The 25,652-nt window shown below is 42.5% G+C and overlaps 1 protein-coding gene across 1 annotated transcript; it reads left to right on the forward strand.

Annotated features, from left to right (window-relative positions):
• The first annotated feature begins 52 nt into the window (after nucleotides 1-52).
• Nucleotides 53-22,841, forward strand: LOC134661711 (roquin-1). The gene is made up of 11 exons (XM_063517883.1): nucleotides 53-309; nucleotides 7,292-7,454; nucleotides 8,509-8,701; nucleotides 9,626-9,789; nucleotides 11,685-11,822; nucleotides 14,035-14,142; nucleotides 14,999-15,194; nucleotides 19,625-19,762; nucleotides 20,959-21,087; nucleotides 22,036-22,177; nucleotides 22,835-22,841. The coding sequence occupies exons 1-11, from the start codon at nucleotides 227-229 to the stop codon at nucleotides 22,839-22,841; spliced, it is 1,461 nt and encodes a 486-aa protein (XP_063373953.1). The 5' UTR covers nucleotides 53-226.
• Nucleotides 22,842-25,652: the final 2,811 nt, after the last annotated feature.

Raw genomic sequence — 25,652 nt, forward strand, 5'->3', positions numbered from 1 at the left:
TTATGCTCTGATTGCGGCCGATGACGATGTATCGGCCAGCGCGCCGATGGCCTGCCTAGGTGGCATTTTTGATGTCAGATATTTTGGAATATTCTGGGTTTTGATCATATCACTATTATGTTAGCATATTTGTCGTGTAGATTGCGTTGCAAAGTGCAAATATTGTAGATTTATATGCTGTTTAAATGGATGATTGGACGTTTTGCGTGGTTACGGCGTTACGGCGATGGAAGTCGGGTATTGTGATGATGATTTGTCCTTATGCTGTGGGAATATACAGCTGCTATCACAGATGTCAGAGGGTACTTTGTACGTATATTTCTTTATCCAATTATAAGGAGGACCTTGAGTTAGTCACTGGCTAATATTTAGTGTGAATACGTATATTTGTTATGTATATCTGCTTGGCGATGGTCGGCTCTTGCGTGTCATTCTAAAACAATAACATTGCCTGATCCCTTTTGACATAACATCCCTAAACAACAGCTGTGCTCTTTGATGGATCTAACTACTCAATTTTTTTATAATAACTACTAATTATGAAAATCTGCTTGTAGAAAAGAAAAAAAAACCTCTGGCAAACTAAACATTGAACTGTGATTCAAATATGTCTTATAAAATTATTAGATAGTACTTATGATTAAAAAAATATTGAACATGATAGATAAACAAGCGCTGTTATGATGTGTTATCCAATGAGGGTCTGTATTAGAAAATAGTGAATATCATTATGACATTTACATGCACAATATAAAAAAAAGTGGCTGTGACATACGGACAGACAGACAGATAGCCATGACGAACCCATAAGGTTTCCGTTTTTTGCCATTTGGCTACGGAACCCTAAAAAGACGATTTTACACAGATCAACCTAGGCCCACAGTAAGCCTAATAAGGCTTGTGTGGATTCTAAGCCTGCTGAATATGATGGTTTTTATTATCATTTTGTGCAGACAAAGTTGTGAGTTGAAGCTAGTTTCAGAATACAATACTTTTGTATGTAGTATGTCTATCAACATCTTCGAATGCCATTTAGTTGTATAATTTCTGGGAGACCGAGCTTTGTTCGGAAAACATATAAACACTCAAAAATGCGCGTTTTCCCAGAGATAAATCCTTGCCTAGCTAGATCGATTTAAAACCACCCCGAAAACCCCCATATAGCAAATTTCATCAAAATCGTTAGAGGCGTTTCCGAGATCCCCAATATATATATATAAATAAATAAATGTACAAGAATTGTTCGTTTAAAGGTATAAGATATCATTTGGGCGAATTTGGGTGTCAATGGTGAAATTAGGGTTTGATGAGTTGTAACATTGATACCTTGCTTGTTGGTGATAGAATTGACATGTAGACAATGTACACTTTGTGCAGAGATATTTTCATATTGTATCTAAATAAGTTATGAGTCACTGTTTACTGTATTATGTAAGATGAATGTGGCTTCCACGCGCAAACGCTTCTCCATACGAACATACTCCCCATTTGCTACTCTGGATATTAAGGGCCACCCCACATCTAGCGTCTGTCGAGCGTCGGCGTCTACAACTCTATGGCCGAACGTCGACTCAACGTCATTTTCCATAGCGCTGACCAGACGCCGCTCGAAAGATGTTAGATGTGGGGTGGCCCTAAGATAAGATGGTTTTTGTTCATGAGTCATAGGGTATTTCACTGTATCTAAAATAAATTATTTTACACCATGCATGAAACAAAGCACCAGAAGATTAATAGAGAAACATAGACAGCAGTTATTTTTAGACACAATTTCTATTTTAAAACCCGTATAAAGAGTAGGTAATTTGTTTGTGACATCACATGCTAGTGTTTCATATAAATTCCATAGGAGCAAAATCGTTTTGACAGTTCGTAATAAGAAACTGATTTGACTAGTAGTCAAATACCCTATTCCGTCATAAATACTATTCCGCCTACTAGCGTTTTTCTCGAACAACAAACAAAATTGATAATTTCATCAACAAAGCAGTGATTGCTTTTAGTTTCAGCAATGTAAAGCAGATGGTTTTTTTTCCTACAAATGAAAATCAAAGAAATATTGGTCTCGCGGACGGAGTAGTCCCTATGACGGAATTAGCCACATTGACCTTATATTATATAAGTATGTATTTATCTATATAAGTACATATATGTATATCGCTGCCTAGCACCCACAGTATACCTAAGCTTTGCTTAGTTTACGCCTAGGTTGATCTGTATAAGATGTGCCCTTAGGTATATTTCTTTTTCGAGGCGTATCGTACCAAAGAATTTCACATATTATTAGTAGAAGTATGCGAGTACGAGCGAAATGCATAGAAAGTAAGTTACGCCGACGTTAGCGAATATATCAGTGTCAGGTCAGTGTCAAGGCTCGTGGTAGGGCTACTGGTATTAGTAGTGAATTCAATGACGTAAAGAAATAGACGTATAGTCTCGTGTCTGTCGCGCTGTCCGACTATAATGACAATATTATAATAACCTAATCTAATTTACTAGACTGCCTACACTGGCCTACAGTACTGTCGATTATTGATTATAGCTTACTTGTGACACGTTACTAATTGTAGTACCAAAATATACATGTAATGTATACAGAGCTAATATGGCTAACTATTTAAATGTTTTCTGAAAGAGCTACGTATTTGTATGATTTCATGTACCTACATTTTTTATTTTTATTTAATTTCTGCAAAGAAGCGCTGGTGGCATAGCGGTAAGAGCGTGCGACTTGCAATCCGGAGGTCGCGGGTTCGAACCCCGGCTCGTACCAATGAGTTTTTCGGAACTTATGTACGAAATATCATTTGATATTTACCAGTCGCTTTTCGGTGAAGGAAAACATCGTGAGGAAACCGGACTAATACCATACGGGCCTAGTTTATCCTCTGGGTTGGAAGGTCAGATGGCAGTCGCTTTCGTAAAACTAGTGCCCACGCCAATTACTGGGATTAGTTGCTAATAAATAATAAATAAAAATAAAAATTCTTTATTTCAGACCAAAAGACGATCCATATTTTGTAAGTAACATTTTAGACTTAACACTAGTCATTAAGTGTAATTTAAATCTAGTGGTACCTAAATTGTGTAATGTGAATCTGCCACCACAACATAAACAAATAGTATGGGGTGACAGGAAACCGTGTGAAATTGATAAATACACCGATAAATGTAACGAGTTGTTAAAATCGATCGAGTTTCCTGCCGAACTACGAGACTGTTGTGGCAAGTGTTGTACAAACAGTTCATTTCACATTAATATTCTTGATGACATGTATATAAATATTATTAATGCATTGAGTGAGGCGTCTGTATACAGTAAGGACATTGCAGGTGGTACTGGAAAGAGAAAAATTGTAGGATGGAATAAGCATGTCAGTGAGGCCCACAGGGAGGCCAGACTTCACTTTCAAAACTGGATATTATGTGGTAAACCAAATATGGGTCATATTTTTGCCGCGATGCGTATTAGTCGGAAAGTTTTTAAATCAAGGCTGCGTTGGGTCCAAGATCACCAAGATCAAATAAAGATGGACATGCTCGCGACCCATCATAAAAAGTGTGACTTTCGTAACTTCTGGAAACTTACGAAGAAAATGGAAGTGAAGACTGGACTCTCAGTTAGTGTCAACGGCATTTCAGATACCAAGGGTATCGCTGACATGTTTAAGAACCATTTTAATAATAAGGTGTCGTCTGTTGTAGGGTTGGAAGGGTTGCGGGTGCATGACGATGAGGTGGGGAGTGACCTGCAGATACGTTATAGTGCAAAAGATATAACTAAAACATTGCGGGATATGAAAAGGGGAAAGTCTCCCGGTCACGACTCCCTAAGCGTCGAGCACTTGCAATTTGCTGGCCCTCACTTGCCTAGAATCCTAGCAATGTTCTTTAACCTGTGCATCGGACACTCATATTTACCTAAGCATATGACGAAAACCATAGTGGTACCTATTGTTAAAAACAAAACGGGCGATATATCTGATTTGACAAATTACAGACCTATTTCTCTGGCAACAATCGTAGCCAGAGTACTTGACAGCCTACTTAACGTGGAATTGGACAAATGCTTGCAATTACACGACGCACAGTTCGGCTTCCGAGCCGGCCTGTCGACGGAGAGTGCGATCATTTGTCTAAAGAACACTGTTGAGTACTATACTCGGCGTAATACACCTATTTATGCGTGTTTTCTAGATCTCTCGAAGGCTTTTGACCTTGTAAATTACGATTTACTTTGGCAAAAGCTTGACGAGACAAATTTTCCTAGAGAGCTAACACGCATATTTAGATACTGGTACGCCAGCCAGAGAAATAGTGTCCGATGGGGAAACTTTTTGTCTGATGAGTACGGATTGGATTGTGGCGTCAGGCAAGGCGGACTAAGTTCGCCAAAATTATTTAATCTGTATGTTAACGAGCTTATCGGTGAGCTCAGCAGCACGCATGTCGGATGCCACGTGAACAGGGTAGCATTCAACAACATAAGCTATGCAGATGACATGGTGCTGTTGAGCCCATCGGTTGGCGGACTGCGAACCCTCATCAATATTTGTGAGTCATATGCTTTAAAACATAATTTAAAGTATAATGTGTCGAAAAGCGAGTATATGGTTTTCAAGGCGGGAACCAAGTGCCCATCCCATGTCCCACCCATTCGCTTGAATGGCGAGCAGCTTACGAGGGTTAATTCGTTTAAATACCTTGGGCACTTGGTAACCGACGACTTGCGCGACGATTCGGATATCGAGAGGGAGCGAAGAGCTCTGGCGATCAGAGCTAACATGATAGCTCGCAGGTTCAGTCGGTGTACAGCGCAAGTTAAAATTACACTATTCCGTGCGTACTGTACATCGCTGTATACCTGCAGCTCGTGGGCTAGATATACGCAACGCTCGATCAATAAATTGCGGGTGCAATATAATGACGCGTTCAGGGTGCTGTTGCGGCTGCCGCGGCATTGCAGCGCGTCTGGCATGTTCGCGGACGCTCACGTTGACAGTTTTTATGCGACGCTGCGCAAGCGCTGCGCCGCGACGCTCCGCAGAGTCCGTGACAGCCGCCACAGCCTCCTGAGCGTAGTAGCGGAGAGGTGGGACAGTGGCCTAATCAGGCACTGGTCCTCGCTTCACTTAGGTTTAGGTACTAATATAGTTGTTTAAGTATTTTTTAGTTTTTTTTTTGTTGTTACTAACAAACTATGGACACTTATAAGTCTGAAATAAATGCATTTTATTTTATTTATTTATTTTTATTTACTATGTTAGTAACCTATATCTACTTAGACCTACCGATGACTAGTTCTACCCAGTATTTAATGAGCGGGCAGTCGAGGCGCTCGTCTAACGCCCTTAGCATGCTGTTAGTGCTGCCGCGCACACGTCGTAGTAATGAGGCCACTCTTTTTCGTCTGATGGCATAAAAGTCGTCCGTTCGAGCCTCGGCGAACATGCCTGACGCACTACAGTGCCTCGGCAGCCTTAACAGCATTCTAAGGATGTTATTGTATTGGACTCGCAACGTGTTGTAGGCTCTTTGTGTAAAACTTGCCCACAGACCGCACGTATAAAACTAAGCTAAGCGGACCCCAGGCTCCCATGAGCCGTGGCAAAATGCCGGGACAACGCGAGGAAGATGATGATTTAATTTCTGCAAAGTAATGTACGGACTGTATATAATTGCATGAATTCTATAGTAATTTCAATTGTATTTTTCTTATTTACTCGTAATGCATGTTAATTATACGATGTAATGGGATGATGATGTGTTGGGATACCCTCCTCTAATTGAGGGGGGATTTAAATCTTCCCGAGACAGAGGTGTAGGGTTGGAGCCCGTGTAGCTTTATTTGACGTTCATAAGCGGATTATTTTTTATCTTATCTTATCTTTATCTTGTATTGTGCAAAAAAGGTTAAATAAATAAGTGCCTTTGGCCTCGGTGCAACAGCCAATGGTTTCCACGGCAAAAGGGACAAAGATGTAGTTCCTACCGGTTTCGAACCGACGCCAACTCAGAGGGGCTACCGCGAAACCGAATTTCGCAAAATGCGGGCATTTTTCTCTGTCACTTTAATTACGCCTTTATTAGAGTAAAAGAGAAAGATACCCTCAGCTTCTGCCCCCGTCAGTTTGGCTAATATGAGAAGCAGCAAAAATGCTTAAGCTGCCTGCTGTGCTCACCCGTATGGCTGACTAATATATTATTTGATTCTTCTTCTTCCTCGCGTTATCCCGGCATTTTGCCACGGATCATGGGAGCCTGGGGTCCGCTTGACAACTAATCCCAAGAATTGACGTAGGCTCTAGATTTTTCGAAAGCGACTGCCATCTGACCTTTCAACCCAGAGGGGAAACTAGGCCTTATTGGGATTAGTCCGGTTTCCTCACGATGTTTTCCTTCACCGAAAAGCAACTGGTAAATATCAAATGATATTTCGTACATGAGTTCCGAAAAACTCATTGGTACGTGCCGGGGTTTGAACCCGCGACGCCGCGACCTCCGGATTGATAGTCGCATGCTCTTACCGCTAGGCCACCAGCGCTTAATCTATTATTTGATTACCGACAGTAAATACTAATCTAAAGCTAAACCTAATACATAATTAGAGTATGTATAACCCAGCGACGGAAATATACATTTATGGTATTGTTTGATTGAAAAATGTAAAAGATTAATAGAAAAATCCTAATGTGCTATTGCAATTTTTTAGTAGGGCGGAGGCCGGTCGGACGTCTCATACCTGGGACGCTCGGTAGGGCGGAGGCCGGTCGGACGTCCCATACCTGGGACGCTCGGTAGAGGGCGGAGGCAGGTCGGACGTCCCATACCCGGGACGCTCGGTAGGGCGGAGGCCGGTCGGACGTCTCATACCTGGGACGCTCGGTAGGGCGGAGGCCGGTCGGACGTCTCATACCTGGGACGCTCGGTAGGGCGGAGGCCGGTCGGACGTCCCATACCTGGGACGCTCGGTAGGGCGGAGGCCGGTCGGACGTCCCATACCTGGGACGCTCGGTAGAGGGCGGAGGCAGGTCGGACGTCCCATACCTGGGACGCTCGGTAGGGCGGAGGCCGGTCGGACGTCCCAGGTATCGCTGGGGCGATGCGGTTGAAGCGGACTTGCGCGATCTCCACGCCAACAACTGGCGGGAGATGGCACAGGATCGAGACAACTGGCGTGTACTCGTGTCGGAGGCCAAGACTCATTTTGGCTCGCTGCGCCATTAAGTATGTACTATATATGTATGTATCTTTATTTGTTTGATTCCTAACATTGTTTCATCTTCTCCAGAATGCCAATCCAGGCGCCACAATGGAACGACTACCGGAACTGTCCGGTCTGCCGGCGCGAGTTCGGCGCTCCGCCCCAGAGCCCCGTCAGCCTCGGCTGCGGCCACACCCTCTGTAGGCACTGCCTCAAACACCTGCATAAGAAACAATGCCCTTTCGACCAGGTAAGCTCTTGATAGGTACTTGTTGTGTACCGCCGGCGGTACGAAAACAAGTTGATTGTCACTGTCACACGTGCCAAAATTGCCAAACAAATTTCATGTTTGTAAGAACTATTTGACGTTCATAAGCGCATTTTAATATGCCTACTTGAATAAACTATGTATTATCTTTTTTATCTAATGGCAGCAGTCTTTACAAAGCCCTGTCAGGACTCTGTATTAGGCACTGCCTCAAACACCTGCATAAGAAACGATGCCCTTTCGACCAGGTAAGCTCTTGGTAGAACGCAGTCGCTGTGAAAACGGCTACAGTCACCTGCAATAATACATATGTTACTCTTCGAAGGCCGCTAAAATATGTAACACGCTCTATTGGCTCTACAAATAAGATCGTGTCAGATATTTTTGCGGCTTTCGTTGTGTAACATATTATTGCAGGTGACTCTACTGAGATTGTAGTTGTAGATCGTTTCAGGACAAAGTGTAGCCATGTCTTCATTAATTTGTATGAAAATATGGAGTTTAAATATATTATTGCGACATAAAATGACTTTTTATCTTAATATTTTTACGTTTTGCCGAATATACGGCACAAATTGGGTACTTTCAAATAAAGCACCAGATAATTCTTAGAAATACATAGATAGAAATTATTTTGAAACACAATTTCTATTTAATAAATCATATAGAAATATAAAAAGTAGGCGAGTTGACCGTGACGTTACACACGTTTTCATATAAATTCCATATTGGAAAATCGTTTTGACAGTTCTAAAAAAGAAGCTGATTTGACTAGTAGGAAAGTAGCCAATTTAACAAGTTGATGTTTATAATATCTGGGTGACCGAGCTTCGCTCGGAAAACATATAAAAACTCGAAAATGCGCGTTTTCCCAGAGATAAGACCTAGCTGGATCGATTTTTCGCCCCCGAAAACCCCCATATAGCAAATTTAATCGAAATCGTTACAGCCGTTTCCGAGATCCCCGAAATATATATATATATAATATAAATAAACAAGAATTGCTCGTTTAAAGGTATTAGATTATAATTTACAGACAGTAATACAAGTGGAGCCGGAAGAGCTGGTAGTGAACACAGCTCTGCTCCAACTGGCTGGTTACACGCCCCCGTCCCAGCCATACCACCCACCCTGTATAGCGGCGCTGTGCGAGCGAGACAGGAGAGCGTACGACTCCGTCGTGCGCTGTATGGAGAACTTGGCCGTCATACTGAAATATACGGGCAACGGTGAGTTTATACATCCTTGTCTTACTTACCCACCCTGTATAGGTAATACCTATGTGTAAAGCATATCGCTGGCCCAATATTACAGGGTTCTATGTTTCACTTTTATCAAACTGAAATTTGAACATTGTCATAGTGACATTAAGTCGAATTTCAACTATCTTGAAAATGTTACATAGAACCCTGTAATATTGGGCCAGCGATATGTTAAGTAGTGTTGCGCACGCTATTTGTACAGGTTTATCTGTAATAATTCAGGTTTTTGAAAAGTTTTGATGTATATTGGTTGCATTCGTCGGATTTCGGTACAGATGTAACATTACGGGGACAACGCCGTCCTTGAAACTTCGGAGGTAAATTTTAAAACTTAATTTTACGCGATTAAGTCCCGTAGTTGTGAATAATAATGAGTAAAAATCGTGAACATTTAAATCAGTGTTGTCATGTAACATATCAAGAAATTTTGACCAACATCGACTTCATGTCATTGTCAAAGCCAGCATCACATAGATAGTGCCGGCCAAAGTCACTATTTACTTCATTATTTAAATGAAATTGACCGACCGATCGCATCAAAAACACTTTACTACTTACGCTCCAAAACTCAAATAGCGGACGTGGCTAAAACAGCCGCCAAGCTGAAGTGGGACTGGGCGGGACACGTTTGCCGTATGCCGGATGATTTGTGGGCTAAAATAACAACCAATTGGGTCCCACATCCCACATCAAACCCGGGGTCGCGGCAAACCTCGACGGCGTTTGCGAGACGACCTTGACGCCTTTGACAGGAACTGGTGGGAGACGAGTCAATACCGGGATACGTGGAAAGGGAGGCTTTTGCCCAGCAGTGGGACACCCTAGGCTCATATAAAAAAAAATGAATTTAGGTTTTTATTTGAATGTGGCTTCAACATTTTTAATTAACAGTATCCAACAACACCGTAGCCGGTCGCCTCTCCCGGCCGATGCAACGCAAGCTTGTGACGCTCCTGCAATGTTGCGTCACAGACGAGGAGGGGCGGGGGCGGTGCGCGCGGGCGGCGCGGTCGTTAGGCGAGCGAAGCGTCACTGAACTGATACTACAACATCAGGTACGTGACGGCATAGAGAAAAAAATACATAGATTGCTCACTCCATACATCAGTTGTAGTACCTAAAAGACTATTAGCATCTAGCATCGAGTAGCGGAACTATCAGTACTGCTACTTGGCAATAGATGTAGCACCGACCGGAAAGTCTTCTGCTGTTGAGATAAGACTTTCCGGTCGGTGCTACATCTATTGTCAAGTAGCGGTACTGATAGTTCCGCTACTCGATGCTAGATGTAGACACTGAAATTAATAGTCTAACTGATGTATGGAGTGAGCACTCTTGTCTTACTATATTTCTCTATGGTGACGGTTATGTAATGTTGCGCCATATATGAGAAGGGGGGGGGGGGCATGCGGTCGCTAGGTGAGAGAAGAGTCACTGAGCTGATACTGCAGCATCAGGTTAGTGGTACAAATAGTGTTGCGTCATAAATGAAGAGGGACGGGGGTAGAGCGCGCGAGCGGCGAGGTCATTAGGCGAAAGAAGAAGTGTCTCTGCTGATACTACAACACTAAGTTAATGATACTTATATAGTGTGGCGTCATAAATGAGGAGGGACGGGAGTAGTGCTCGCGAGCGGCGAGGTCATTAGGCGAGAGGAGAAGTGTCTGCTGATACTACAACATTAGGTTAATGATACTTATATAGTGTTGCGTCATAAATGAGGAGGGACGGGAGTAGTGCGCGCGAGCGGCGAGGTCATTAGGCGAGAGAAGAAGTGTCTCTGCTGATACTACAACATTAGGTTAATGATATATAGTGTTGCGTCATAAATGAGGAGGGACGGGAGTAGTGCGCGCGAGCGGCGAGGTCATTAGGCGAGAGAAAAAGTGTCTCTGCTGATACTGCAACACTAGGTTAATGATACTTATATAGTGTTGCGTCATAAATGAGGAGGGCTGGCAGCGGAGCGTCACTGATCGCTTATAACAGTCGCGTCCGCGGGCCGCGCTTGGGAACTGTGCCCGTGTAAATTAAAAATATATACGTAACGCAATATAATTAATTAATAATCAATACGGGCCGTCAACTGGATGGATCAACTATTTCTTGTTGTTATTCTGTCCGGTCAGCCAAGAGACAACAATAGTAGCATAGTTTGTTAGAAGACATTGTACACCACCTTCTTCTGACTTCTGACACGCTTGGTAGACGACCCTCAATGGAAAGGGTTTATAAGTATCACAAAAAAGCTTGTTTGGTGAATTTAAATGCTTAAAAATCCGGTTTTAAAGAGTGACCGAGGAGAGCGTAACCATGGCAACGAGTGACAAGAAAAAGTTGATTCACCCATAAAAAGGAGGCTTTACTACGGGAGTGCGACACACGCTTGTGCGAAGTATTGTTAGTGCGACGTATGATTAGGCGATGTACGATTGTACGACATGTCATTTGTGGGAACTATTGTTCGTGCGAAACATTATTAGGCGATGCACGACTATACTATGTGCCGTTTGAGCGAATCATCATGTGTGCGAAATATAAATCAATAGGTAGGTTAGGTTCGTTAGGTAGCTTCAGATGCCCGAAGGCCAAAGCGCCTAGAAATAGGAGCTGTAAAGGAAATGTTTTTTGAGAAGAAACAGTGAGTGCTGAGACCATGTTAAAAATAAATTACCCGTAGACCCACAAATACTGTCGTGCACTAGAAGTATTGTCGAGCCGTAATATGTCGCACAATTTAACTTCGATCAAAAATACTGCCGGACTATAGTTTGGTCGAATAGTGATATGTCGCACAATATCACTTCGCAGAATTGCAGTGTCGTTAAAAAAAATATGTCGCACAATCGTGCATCGCACACTTGGGGTCGCACTTATGTAATAATCCCTAAAAAGAATGTTTAATAAACTGATTTGATGGTTACCCTATATTATTATGTTTATATTCTAGAATCCACAACAACTGAGCGCGAACCTATGGGCCGCCGTTAGAGCGAGGGGCTGCCAGTTCCTAGGGCCCGCCATGCAAGAAGAGGTCCTGAAACTAGTTCTACTGGCCCTAGAGGACGGGTCGGCACTGTCCAGAAAGGTACTTGTACATATGCTTCGAGTTTACCCTATTAACCGTTAGATGGCGCTGTTCCGTGCGGAGCGAAGCGGAGAACGCGCAAGCTTTAGTTTTTCCTTTTGTTTGTTTGACATACATTTTTTCACCTCAGCAGCTCGAACAAGGGTACTTTGCTACTTAAAAACAGTGAGCAAAATCGCATTTTGCTCACTGAGTGAGACAAAATGAGCAAAATGCGAAAACTGAAAACTTACTCACTGAGGTGAAAACTTAATTGTTGGTATATCTTAAGAAAACATGAGTGAATAGAGGTAAGTGATGAAGAAGGAATACATTTTTCGGGTTCTCTAATATGTTCTCACTGCTGAGGTGAAAAGTTTTGTGAACTACACGAGATCAAAGTTATTTACATCTCGTGCGCTTTTGAGTCCCTTACTACGCTCAAGATTCTAAATTAGTAATAAGTATAGAATCTTTCGCTTGCACGGGACTCAAAATAAGCACTCGAAGAAATATCAAACTTTGATCTCTTGTTGTACAAATAACTATTTTTATTAATTAAGCTTTGGATTCCTCCGAAAACGGTGCCGTAATATGACGGCCGCTATATAGCGTTGACTGACGTCACTAGAACGTTGTCTATGTAAACAAGATGGCGCGGTTTCCTAGACGGCGTTACGTTACGTTGATTGTCAACGTAACGTAAGATGACGGCCGTCATGACCTTGTCGATAGTTTCGTGAACGTTTTATTAGATAGCGGTGACGCCATTTTGGAGTAAATGACACGAGATTTGAATAAATGATTCCGTACTACGATTATTTTCCTCTTCTGATGATATTTCATCCTCAAAGTAAATTATAGATGATCAAGCAAATCTTGTCAGTAGGAAAAGGCGCGAAATTCAAATTTTCTATGGGACGTTATCCCATCGCGCCTACATTTTTCAAATTTGCCGCTTTGACCTTGGTGGATGACGGTGTGTTATGACGCCGTGGTACTTTCCACATGTCGCCACCGTAAAGACGGCCGTCTTTTGCTGCCGCTATATGACGGCCGTCATATGACGGCACCGTTTTCGGAGGAATCCAAAGCTTTAGCGTTAGTTTTTCCTAGTTATGTAAAGTATTTATAGTCATTAATCGTCGACGCTAAAATAGGGGTATACGTTTGACGCTAACGTGACGTCTGTATGTCTGTCTGTGGCATCGTAGCTCTCAAACAGATGGACTGATGTCGATGCGGTTTTTTCTACATGAAAGCGAGTTTCATTGCCGTTTTTAGCTATGTTTGATAGATATCGATAGAGCTGTTTGAAGAGTATCAGCTCTTCCGAAATGATGTAAGGCATTTTTGGCGTATAGCGTAGACTTAGAGGATTTTTATTTTGTATTTAATTTGCAATGTAAGTAGGTACTCGTATGTAGTTATAGTACATTACATACCTAGGGAGTTGAATTCGTGAATGCTCCAGATCGCAGGTGTTTGGGGCCCGAACCGAAGGTGAGGGCCATAAATATGCGATCTGGGGCTTTACGAATTACCGCTCGTGGTTTGTCTAAAGTTTTCCTCGCGTAGCGGGGAGAAAATCCCACTTACGGGCCTATAGGGTGACGTCAAATATGTAATTGTTTGTACGGGTCAAATCTTGCATGCTAGCAAACAAGGCAACCTAATTGTGTTATGGGCATACATACGCAACGGAGCTAGCAAAACCGTAGCATATGACAGTTTTGTGTCAGGGTTGGCGATTCTGATGAACCATTTTGCTTTAACTTTATTGTATGTAAGATTAATAAAATTGATCGAGAACCTTGTTGACCCTCTTCCGATATAACCCGGTTTAATTTAGTGTCAAAATAATATAAATTAACAGGTCAATGTCAATATTAGATGCGTTTCAATGTATCTGTTATTTTGTTTATAAAATCACGTTTTTTTACGCATTTCTTTCAAATATTAACATGGAATTTTCACTGCTTGAAAATATTGGTGTGTTTGAAAACAAAGAAAAAATATTTTTTGTACTTTAGTTTATGCGTAGTAGTGATAACCCTGACGTACAACTGCTACAGATTTGCTAGCTCGGTTGCGAGGTATGGTTATGGGTGTTTAGAATTGTCTCGACGAGTATTAGTTGTCTGTGGAAAGAAAAGTACAGTCAGCGATAAAAGCTTGTACCAAATAATGAAAATTTTGCCAAAAACTTATTCTTATGTATGTATTATTTGAGGTGCTGGTGATGTTCGTGGTCCAACGGTTGGAGCCTCAGTTCCCTCAGGCGTCGAAAACGAGCATCGGCCATGTGGTTCAACTATTGTACCGCGCGTCGTGTTTCAAGGTAACGTTTATACACGTCGGACGTCTATACACGTCGGACGTATATACACGTCGGACGTTTATACACGTCGGACGTTTATACACGTCGGACGTATATACACGTCGGACGTTTATACACGTCGGACGTTTATACACGTCGGACGTTTATATACGTCGGACGTTTTTACACGTCCGACGGTTGGAACCATAGTTCCCTCAGGCGTCCAACTACTACTACTATATCGCGCTTCGTTTTAAGGTACCTAACTATAAATCAAATAAACAAGTATTTGGAGGTTCCGCGATTTCAGGGTTGGCCCCATAGTAAAAGTTGGTTAGTATAAACTACATTTTCACCCCTCAGTTTTTGGTCAGAGATAACAAAATCACTCTGTAATATGTGAAAGAACCAACTGAAGGTATCCAACCTATGTAAAACGTACACATGTTATTTTTCAATTCTCATTCTCTAAAGCTTTGGTTTCCTCCGAAAGCGGTGCCGTCATATAGCGGCCGTCTCCATACAAATACTAGGACATCCATATTTAGCCGTATTATTTAGTATGGAGACGGCCGCTATATGACGGCACCGCTATCCTAGGAAAACCGATCTTTAAAGAGGGTCATTATTGTTCTAAACGGCGTGCAGAAAATTATACGTTACTGCACTAGAGCATTTTAGGTTCCAAGTACGATTTTTAAATTGAAAATACCGTCAAAAATACTATAAAAAATTATACTTACTCCTGTTTTTAAAAACACACATGCATTTTACTTTCCTCGAATTCGAAATGAAAAGCAGAGTGTTTAACTCGGCCGAAATGAGTGCCTTTCATCCCTTGGTTAACAATCTACTATTCCTTATCTTTATCCAACAGGTCTCAAAACGCGAATCGGATTCGTCCCTAATGCAACTAAAAGAAGAGTTTCGCACTTATGAGTCGCTTCGGCGCGAGCACGACGCGCAGATTGTCCAAATAGCCACCGAAGCTGGGCTCAGGATAGCCCCGGACCAGTGGAGCGCGCTGCTGTACGGAGACACGGCGCATAAGAGCCATATGCAGAGCATTATAGGTAAGCAACAGTCCAAATAGCCAAGGTAGCCTTATACGAAATAGTCCAAATAGCCACCGAAGCCGGGCTCAGGATAGCCCCGGACCAGTGGAGCGCGCTGCTGTACGGAGACACGGCGCATAAGAGCCATATGCAGAGCATTATAGGTAAGCAACAGTCCAAATAGCCAAGGTAGCCTTATACGAAATAGTCCAAATAGCCACCGAAGCCGGGCTCAGGATAGCCCCGGACCAGTGGAGCGCGCTGCTGTACGGAGACACGGCGCATAAGAGCCATATGCAGAGCATTATAGGTAAGCAACAGTCCAAATAGCCAACATAGCCTTATACGAAATAGTCCAAATAGCCACCGAAGCCGGGCTCAGGATAGCCCCGGACCAGTGGAGCGCGCTGCTGTACGGAGACACGGCGCATAAGAGCCATATGCAGAGCATTATAGGTAAGCAACAGTCCAAATAGCCAAGGTAGCCTTATACGAAATAGTCCCAATAGCCACCGAAGCCGGGCTCAGGATAGCCCCGGACCAGTGGAGCGCGCTGCTGTACGGAGACACGGCGCATAAGAGCCATATGCAGAGCATTATAGGTAAGCAACAGTCCAAATAGCCAAGGTAGCCTTATACGAAATAGTCCAAATAGCCACCGAAGCCGGGCTCAGGATAGCCCCGGACCAGTGGAGCGCGCTGCTGTACGGAGACACGGCGCATAAGAGCCATATGCAGAGCATTATAGGTAAGCAACAGTCCAAATAGCCAAGGTAGCCTTATACGAAATAGTCCCAATAGCCACCGAAGCCGGGCTCAGGATAGCCCCGGACCAGTGGAGCGCGCTGCTGTACGGAGACACGGCGCATAAGAGCCATATGCAGAGCATTATAGGTAAGCAACAGTCCAAATAGCCAAGGTAGCCTTATACGAAATAGTCCCAATAGCCACCGAAGCCGGGCTCAGGATAGCCCCGGACCAGTGGAGCGCGCTGCTGTACGGAGACACGGCGCATAAGAGCCATATGCAGAGCATTATAGGTAAGCAACAGTCCAAATAGCCAAGGTAGCCTTATACGAAATAGTCCAAATAGCCACCGAAGCCGGGCTCAGGATAGCCCCGGACCAGTGGAGCGCGCTGCTGTACGGAGACACGGCGCATAAGAGCCATATGCAGAGCATTATAGGTAAGCAACAGTCCAAATAGCCAAGGTAGCCTTATACGAAATAGTCCAAATAGCCACCGAAGCCGGGCTCAGGATAGCCCCGGACCAGTGGAGCGCGCTGCTGTACGGAGACACGGCGCATAAGAGCCATATGCAGAGCATTATAGGTAAGCAACAGTCCAAATAGCCAAGGTAGCCTTATACGAAATAGTCCCAATAGCCACCGAAGCCGGGCTCAGGATAGCCCCGGACCAGTGGAGCGCGCTGCTGTACGGAGACACGGCGCATAAGAGCCATATGCAGAGCATTATAGGTAAGCAACAGTCCAAATAGCCAAGGTAGCCTTATACGAAATAGTCCAAATAGCCACCGAAGCCGGGCTCAGGATAGCCCCGGACCAGTGGAGCGCGCTGCTGTACGGAGACACGGCGCATAAGAGCCATATGCAGAGCATTATAGGTAAGCAACAGTCCAAATAGCCAAGGTAGCCTTATACGAAATAGTCCAAATAGCCACCGAAGCCGGGCTCAGGATAGCCCCGGACCAGTGGAGCGCGCTGCTGTACGGAGACACGGCGCATAAGAGCCATATGCAGAGCATTATAGGTAAGCAACAGTCCAAATAGCCAAGGTAGCCTTATACGAAATAGTCCCAATAGCCACCGAAGCCGGGCTCAGGATAGCCCCGGACCAGTGGAGCGCGCTGCTGTACGGAGACACGGCGCATAAGAGCCATATGCAGAGCATTATAGGTAAGCAACAGTCCAAATAGCCAAGGTAGCCTTATACGAAATAGTCCAAATAGCCACCGAAGCCGGGCTCAGGATAGCCCCGGACCAGTGGAGCGCGCTGCTGTACGGAGACACGGCGCATAAGAGCCATATGCAGAGCATTATAGGTAAGCAACAGTCCAAATAGCCAACATAGCCTTATACGAAATAGTCCAAATAGCCACCGAAGCCGGGCTCAGGATAGCCCCGGACCAGTGGAGCGCGCTGCTGTACGGAGACACGGCGCATAAGAGCCATATGCAGAGCATTATAGGTAAGCAACAGTCCAAATAGCCAAGGTAGCCTTATACGAAATAGTCCAAATAGCCACCGAAGCCGGGCTCAGGATAGCCCCGGACCAGTGGAGCGCGCTGCTGTACGGAGACACGGCGCATAAGAGCCATATGCAGAGCATTATAGGTAAGCAACAGTCCAAATAGCCAACATAGCCTTATACGAAATAGTCCAAATAGCCACCGAAGCCGGGCTCAGGATAGCCCCGGACCAGTGGAGCGCGCTGCTGTACGGAGACACGGCGCATAAGAGCCATATGCAGAGCATTATAGGTAAGCAACAGTCCAAATAGCCAAGGTAGCCTTATACGAAATAGTCCAAATAGCCACCGAAGCCGGGCTCAGGATAGCCCCGGACCAGTGGAGCGCGCTGCTGTACGGAGACACGGCGCATAAGAGCCATATGCAGAGCATTATAGGTAAGCAACAGTCCAAATAGCCAACATAGCCTTATACGAAATAGTCCAAATAGCCACCGAAGCCGGGCTCAGGATAGCCCCGGACCAGTGGAGCGCGCTGCTGTACGGAGACACGGCGCATAAGAGCCATATGCAGAGCATTATAGGTAAGCAACAGTCCAAATAGCCAAGGTAGCCTTATACGAAATAGTCCAAATAGCCACCGAAGCCGGGCTCAGGATAGCCCCGGACCAGTGGAGCGCGCTGCTGTACGGAGACACGGCGCATAAGAGCCATATGCAGAGCATTATAGGTAAGCAACAGTCCAAATAGCCAACATAGCCTTATACGAAATAGTCCCAATAGCCACCGAAGCCGGGCTCAGGATAGCCCCGGACCAGTGGAGCGCGCTGCTGTACGGAGACACGGCGCATAAGAGCCATATGCAGAGCATTATAGGTAAGCAACAGTCCAAATAGCCAAGGTAGCCTTATACGAAATAGTCCAAATAGCCACCGAAGCCGGGCTCAGGATAGCCCCGGACCAGTGGAGCGCGCTGCTGTACGGAGACACGGCGCATAAGAGCCATATGCAGAGCATTATAGGTAAGCAACAGTCCAAATAGCCAAGGTAGCCTTATACGAAATAGTCCAAATAGCCACCGAAGCCGGGCTCAGGATAGCCCCGGACCAGTGGAGCGCGCCGCTGTACGGAGACACGGCGCATAAGAGCCATATGCAAAGCATTATAGGTAAGTAATAGCCAAGGCTCGGATAATCGCCGGTCATTTTGAAAACATAACCCTATTCTAAGTTCATAAGACTGTCGGACTAGGACTATAATTACTGACTTTTGTGTTGTTTTATAGTTCGTTTTTTTTAGCATTAGAAAGAAGGTAAGCGATCTTGACATGTCTTTTAATTGAAAAGCTCTTTTTTAAAATCAGTAACTATTACTTACGAAAGCAGAAGAAAATAAATGATCGTATTAGATTCACAATTGTTACATATTTGCCGTGACTTATTTTTAAAACGTGTTTTTCAATTAAAAGACACATCAAGATTGTTTACCTTTTTTCTAATGCTGAAAAACACGAAGTATAAAGCAATAGGTCCCATATAGACATTTGATCCTAAAAACAAACCTGCTTGATTGATATCATAAATAAAAAAAAGCGGCCAAGTGCGAGTCGGACTCGCCCATGAAGGGTTCCGTATTTAGGCGATTTATGACGTATAAAAAAAAACTACTTACTAGATCTCGTTCAAACCAATTTTCGGTGGAAGTTTACATGGTAATGTACATCATATATTTTTTTTTAGTTTTATCATTCTCTTATTTTAGAAGTTACGGGGGGGGGGACACACATTTTACCACTTTGGAAGTGTCTCTCGCGCAAACTATTCAGTTTAGAAAAAAATGATATTAGAAACCTCAATATCATTTTTGAAGACCTATCCATAGATACCCCACACGTATGGGTTTGATGAAAAAAAATTTTTTGAGTTTCAGTTCGAAGTATGGGGAACCCCAAAAATTTATTGTTTTTTTTCTATTTTTGTGTGAAAATCTTAATGCGGTTCACAGAATACATCTACTTACCAAGTTTCAACAGTATAGTTCTTATAGTTTCGGAGAAAAGTGGCTGTGACATACGGACGGACAGACAGACGGACAGACAGACAGACATGACGAATCTATAAGGGTTCCGTTTTTTGCCATTTGGCTACGGAACCCTAATTAGTAGCCTATTACCCCACAGCAAAGACCTAATGATTATGTCGCACGGTGTTCACAGTGTAACAGTAAATTTTTTTCAACAGACAAGCTCCAAACGCCGCAGTCTTTCGCGCAGTCAGTGCAGGAGTTGTTCATAGCGCTGCAGCGCACCGGGGACCCGCAGCAGCTGGTCGTCATGAGCATGCACCTGGACAGGCTCGCCACCATCGACGCCAGCCCAGGTGACCCATCGCTTAAGCTTTGGATTCCTCCGAAAACGGTGCCGTCATATTACGGCCGCTATATAGCGTTGAATGACGTCACTAGAACGTTGTCTATGTAAACAAGATGGCGCGGTTTCCTAGACGGCGTTACGTTACGTTGACTGTCAACGTAACGTAAGATGACGGCCGTCATGACGGTGTCGATAGTTTCGTGAACGTTTTATTAGATAGCGGTGACGCCATTTTGAATAAATGATTCCGTACTACGATTATTTTCCTCTTCTGATGATATTTCATCCTCCAAGTAAATTATAGATGATCAAGCAAATCTTGTCAGTAGGAGAAGGCGCGAAATTCAAATTTTCTATGGGAAGTTATCCCATCGCGCCTACAATTTTCAAATTTGCCGCTTTGACCTTGGTGGATGACGGTGTGTTATGACGCCGTGGTACTTTCCACATGTCGCCACCGTAAAGACGGCCGTCTTTTGCGGCCGCTATATGACGGCCGTCATATGACGGCACCGTTTTCGGAGGAATCCAAAGCTTTAGAGGATGTAACCGAACAGAGTAGCCATTAACAGGCGTTCCCCTTTGTCATGGAGAAAAAACCGGCCAAGTGCGAGTCGGACTCGCGCACGGAGGGTCCGCACCATCAACAAAAATTTGAGCAAACAATTCGTGTTTGTTGTATGGGGGCAACAAACCTTAAATATTTATTTTATTTTATTTTTAGTATTTGTTGTTATAGCGGCAACAGAGATACATCATTTGTGAAAATTTCAACTGTCTAGCTATCGCGGTTCATGAGATACAGCCTGGTGACAGACGGACGGACGGACAGCGAAGTCTTAGTAATAGGGTCCCGTTTTTTACCCTTTGGGTACGGAACCCTAAAAAATACATAGATTGCACACTCCATACATCAGTTTTGGTACCAAATAAACTATTATTTTCATAGTTGACATCTAGTATCGAGTAGCGGAATTATCAGTACTGCTACTTGACAATAGATTCGATGTAGCACCGACCGGAAAGTCTGCTCAACAACATAAGACTTTCCAGTCGGTGCTACATCTATGAAAATAATAGTCTTTTTGGTACCAAAACTGATGTATGGAGTGAGCACTCTTGTCTTACTATATTTCTCTATGGTATTAGTCACATAAACTACCAACCATTGACTAGTCTTTTGCCTATTGTCTTTTTCTTTAGACGCCAAGAGTCCCTCATGGCAGCAGCTAGCCGAAGTGATGACCTCCCTGAAGGAAGTGGTCTCCGGGCTCATACACTACCTGCAGCGGAGCACCTTTCACAACCAGAAGCCCCCGGAACCCTCTACTAGTGAGTATCTTCATAGAGAAATGTAGTAAGACAAGAGTGCTCACTCTATACATCTGTTTTGGTACCAAGACTATTATTTTCACAGTCGACATCAAGCATCGAGTAGCGGAATTATCAGTACTGCTACTTGACAATAGACGTAGCACCGACTAGAAAGTCTAATGCTCAACAACATAAGACTTTCCGGTCGGTGCTACATCTATTGTCAAGTATCAGTACTGATAATTCCACTACTCGATGCTAGATGTCGACTGTGAAAATAAAAGTCTTTTTGGTACCAAAACTGATGTATGGAGTCAGCAATCTATGTATTTTCTCTCTATGGTATTATCATCATCATCTTCCTCGCCTTGTCGTGGCACTATTGCCACGGCTCATGGCAGCCTGGGGTCCGCTTGGCAACTAATCCCAAGAATTGGCGTAGGCACTAGTTTTTACGAAAGCGACTGCCATCCGACCTTCCTACCCAGATGGTAAACTAGTAATCCAGTAAATTTGTCGAATTTTGCAACGGATAGTTGCATCTCTAGTGTCTACTTGAAATAACACTTAAAATATTTACATAAAAAGCAACTTAATTTGTTCTTAGATTATTTGACATGCAATCTTGCGGGCTCAGTACGGTTCCATTTTTATCGACTATCACTATGCCCGTCACTTTCGCACTTACATACTTGTTAGAACGTGACAGGCATGGTGATAAACGATAAAAATGCGACCGTGCTATAGTATGGCTATGACGATACCGGTTGTTTTTCAATATGAATGTTGTACTGGCACGTGCTAACGCTCGAGCTAGCGGCTTTGCGATAATAGAGACAATGGCCTTTGTTTGAAAGATTAAGGTTCGAAGCGAAAAGTTCACCTCAGAAGAGCCATACTATACTAGGGTTGTACTCGTCCATTATCGACCTGTGGGAAGGCCCTAATACGTCACCCCGGTTGCAGGTCAACCCCCCCCCCAAGCGGCGGCGACCACCCCCACCCACTCCAAATACAAGGTGTCCATGTGCCGCGACGCCGCCGCACGGTCCTTTTGCCCGCGCGGCAACGCCTGCACATTTGCCCATTCCGAGGAGGAACTGGAAAGGTATGGTCTTCAGGGCTCCGTACACAAAGGGTAAAAAAGCCTATCAAATAGTCAATTGCAAAAAAAAAAAAAATTGGAAAAAAAAATTGATTGAGTCAATTGATTATCGTAAAAAATCGTAAAGTAAGTTGCTGCAGAAAGAAACGTATCACTTTCTGCACACTTTTTAGAACCACAAGAAGGTTCTTTCAGAGCATGAGAAATGAAAAATATGTAATTGCAAGAATGCTACTCAAAGAACGAATAAATATTTGTGATTTAAGTCGACGATATTTAAGCTAAAACTTAGTTTTTTTTTGTAATGGATAGGTACACTAATTTAAATTTTTAAAGTGTTATTATTATTGAAATGAAATGAATAACTTTATTTTCAGGCAACTATTGGCCCATAGATAAATACTTTACAACTAGCATACATATTATTATAAAATATATCTTAAGACTAAAAACACACGTGTCAGGGAGTCGGCCGCGAAACCGCCTTATTTAACTTGCCACTATTATTATTTACTCTATTATTGTAAAGGTGCCTGTGAACAAATGCTAGACTTACTAGAGTGATGCATGTTATGAAAGACGATTAGATTGCAACCATCACACCGCACCGTACTGGGTGGTCAATATATACGTTCTTACAAAATTTTAATTTCCTTGCAGTTTCTAAGTTATCTTTAACTTAACTGATCTTCTATCTGATGCCTATCTCAATACAGTACCTGCAATAATATGTCAATCTCTGAAGGCCGCAAAAATATGTGACACGCTCTTAAGGCTCTACAAATAAGATCGTGCCAGATATTTTTGCGGCCTTCGTTGTGTAACATGTTATTGCAGGGAACTGTACTTGCTACAGCGAATTTTTAATATAAGATTATGTTATGATCTATGCGAGTTCTGCAATGTGTCTGCCATAGCCTTTGTGTCTAAATATATTTTCACAGCATCAAACGGTATTGTTATATCCTACTAGACGGGCCCGCAGCTCCGCTCACGTCAAATGAAATAAAGAGTTTGTCTTATGTTTAGTTATATAAATACCGATATTATTATGTATTGAACCTTGCCAGGGTTTATAACTGTGGTAGGGACTTTCTATTTGTAACCGATAGGTATTTGGATAACTAATTCGCAAATTTCTCAAAAAATTATGTGATTTGATAAAAGGCAAGATTGTATTTTTTCATCTACGTAGGTATTTATTTAAAACTTGTTTCAACATAAAATTATTATTAATTTTTATAAGCCCAATAGCAAAAACGTTCATTAGATTAATTTCCGATATATATATCTGATGGTGACTGTTCAGCAAGAAGAAAAAATCCTACCTGATCGAGTCGTATCGTATTACGCGAGAAAACAGTTCCCGAATTGCTTATAATATATCTGTAAAGTCATTAAAGTATAATTAACATACACACATTATTACGGGCTGGTGCCCGTGGTATCCCTTGAACTGATGGGCTTCATATTAACATTAACTTGCTATCAACTTTGTACATTGATATAGTATAAAGAACTGGATACCCAATCAGCCGCCAAAAATGGCCCCACAAAAGTGATGTCAAAACAGATCATGCATTACTTTTTCGTTTAGTCTTGTTTGAAACGCTCAAATGTGAAGTTGTCAACAATTACGAAATGTGCCGTTAAAATATGTAAAAATAACAATGATAAAACAAGGAAAAAGGATGGAATGTATTTCTTTCGGTTAGTTCTTTGGATAGCATTACATAATTTATGTAATCTGGTGGTAATTTTATGGATTTGAATAAATTAATTTGTTAGTACCAAAGAAGGGATGTTAAGGAACAAAAATCTAATGAGTCGATGTGAGGTCAATATTTTTTTTTATTTTTATATGGAATTCATAAGAAATAATATTATGTTTAAATTCAAGATTTCCAAGAAAACCTATGCGACGTGCAAAGTGGACTGCTATTTAATTATAGCAAGAGATAGGGGTGATGCAGTTTTAAACAAGGCAAAACGGCACTTGTGTGTTCGGCCCATTTCCCTGTTTCCGACATATACACCACCAATAAGGGCTTATATCGACTAACTGTAAATGCTAAACCTGTCGGAACACAGTGACAACCACAGGATTTTTTTTATAAAGTATAGGTAGACTTTATAAAAAAAATCCAATCAGTATCTAAATGTCCCCGTGCACCCGCGCTATGAGTAAATGTAGATCTTAAATACACAGTTATTTAATAAGTAGAATTTATTTCAAGGAAATTAGTATTTAAAGACGTATACATACGAATTAAAAATTAGATTTGTTTGAATTTGAACCACGAATTAATTTTATTTGAGCTCCCGATTAAATTAAATTTGTTTTATTTATTACTTCAATTGGTTTTCCTGTACAGTAATACATATTAAAGTGTACCAAAGTGACTCCATTCGTTCATTATTCTCGTTTGACGTTGTTTGACGTACATACGTTACGTAGTGCCATCGGACTAAATTTTTTAACAGTGTTGGTACTTATGTTTGCAAATTTGACACTTAATGCTTACGACATTAAGCTCTTTTCTGTACGAAACATTTATCTTGACTCAAATTTTACGTAAGCGTTTTTATCATCAATGCAAATGGTGCGAAACGTCATTGGGATCCACATTTCTTGACGTTTTTGTTCTGCTTTGTGTGTCTATTTCTTTTATATTAAGTCAGTGACTTTGTATTTTTGATTTTGGCCCATCTCGGCAGCCCGTTCCCCGGACGAATGGCAATGTTTGCCGAAGCCGTGAAAGTCAATCTGAATAAGATAACTCAAAAAGAAATTTAAAATAATAAAATACAAATTATTAACACGATAATCATACGATAATACTAATTTGATTGATAAGTCATATATGGCATAAGTCACTCGGATGGGCATAGACTAAGGTTGAGGTTGACAGCACTTTTTATTTTATTTCGTATAAGAAAACACCGCAATAACTGTATACCAACATGACAAACATAAACATTTGGTATGTCTGTAGTACCACCGAAACGAAAGCAACCGAATGTTGCCGAAAATGGTCGATCATCGTAAAATGAAGATTGTTATGAAAATTTCTTTTGGTTATTGTAAATTAAATACGCATCGTAAGCGATAGTTTTTATGCTCTAGTTCTATTCTCGTATTTAGATAATAGATTTAAACAGTTTTTTCTTATCATACGTGCGTCGTATTCGAGAAACGTGTCAAAAACTTTTTTAGAAATTTGTAAGGCGCCATCTCGCTTCTTCCCTCGTTTTTTATCCCGTTCTGGTTTTTCAATTTTATATATATAGATACTAAACCATACTAAACGTACCGATGCATTGGCCAATTGTACAGTCGCCATCAGATATATCGGAGTGACCAAAGCGCTCACAGATATCTGAACACACCTCTATTGTCAAGGTATTTGAGTGCGCGTTCAGATATTTTTGACCATCTCGGCCGCCCCGATATTACTGATAGCGACTGTACCTTGTT

The sequence above is a fragment of the Cydia amplana genome, chromosome Z, assembly GCF_948474715.1.
Source record: "Cydia amplana chromosome Z, ilCydAmpl1.1, whole genome shotgun sequence".
In the NCBI taxonomy this organism is placed as follows: domain Eukaryota; kingdom Metazoa; phylum Arthropoda; class Insecta; order Lepidoptera; family Tortricidae; genus Cydia; species Cydia amplana.

Excerpts from the sequence above, each read along its gene's own strand:
- LOC134661711 (XM_063517883.1), top strand. The coding sequence starts at position 227 with ATGGAAGTCGGGTATTGTGATGATGATTTGTCCTTATGCTGTGGGAAT. Across the intron at positions 9,790-11,684 it reads AACTGATACTACAACATCAG|AATCCACAACAACTGAGCGC; the intron begins GTACGTGACGGC and ends TTTATATTCTAG. Across the intron at positions 21,088-22,035 it reads GCCCCCGGAACCCTCTACTA|GTCAACCCCCCCCCCAAGCG; the intron begins GTGAGTATCTTC and ends CCCCGGTTGCAG.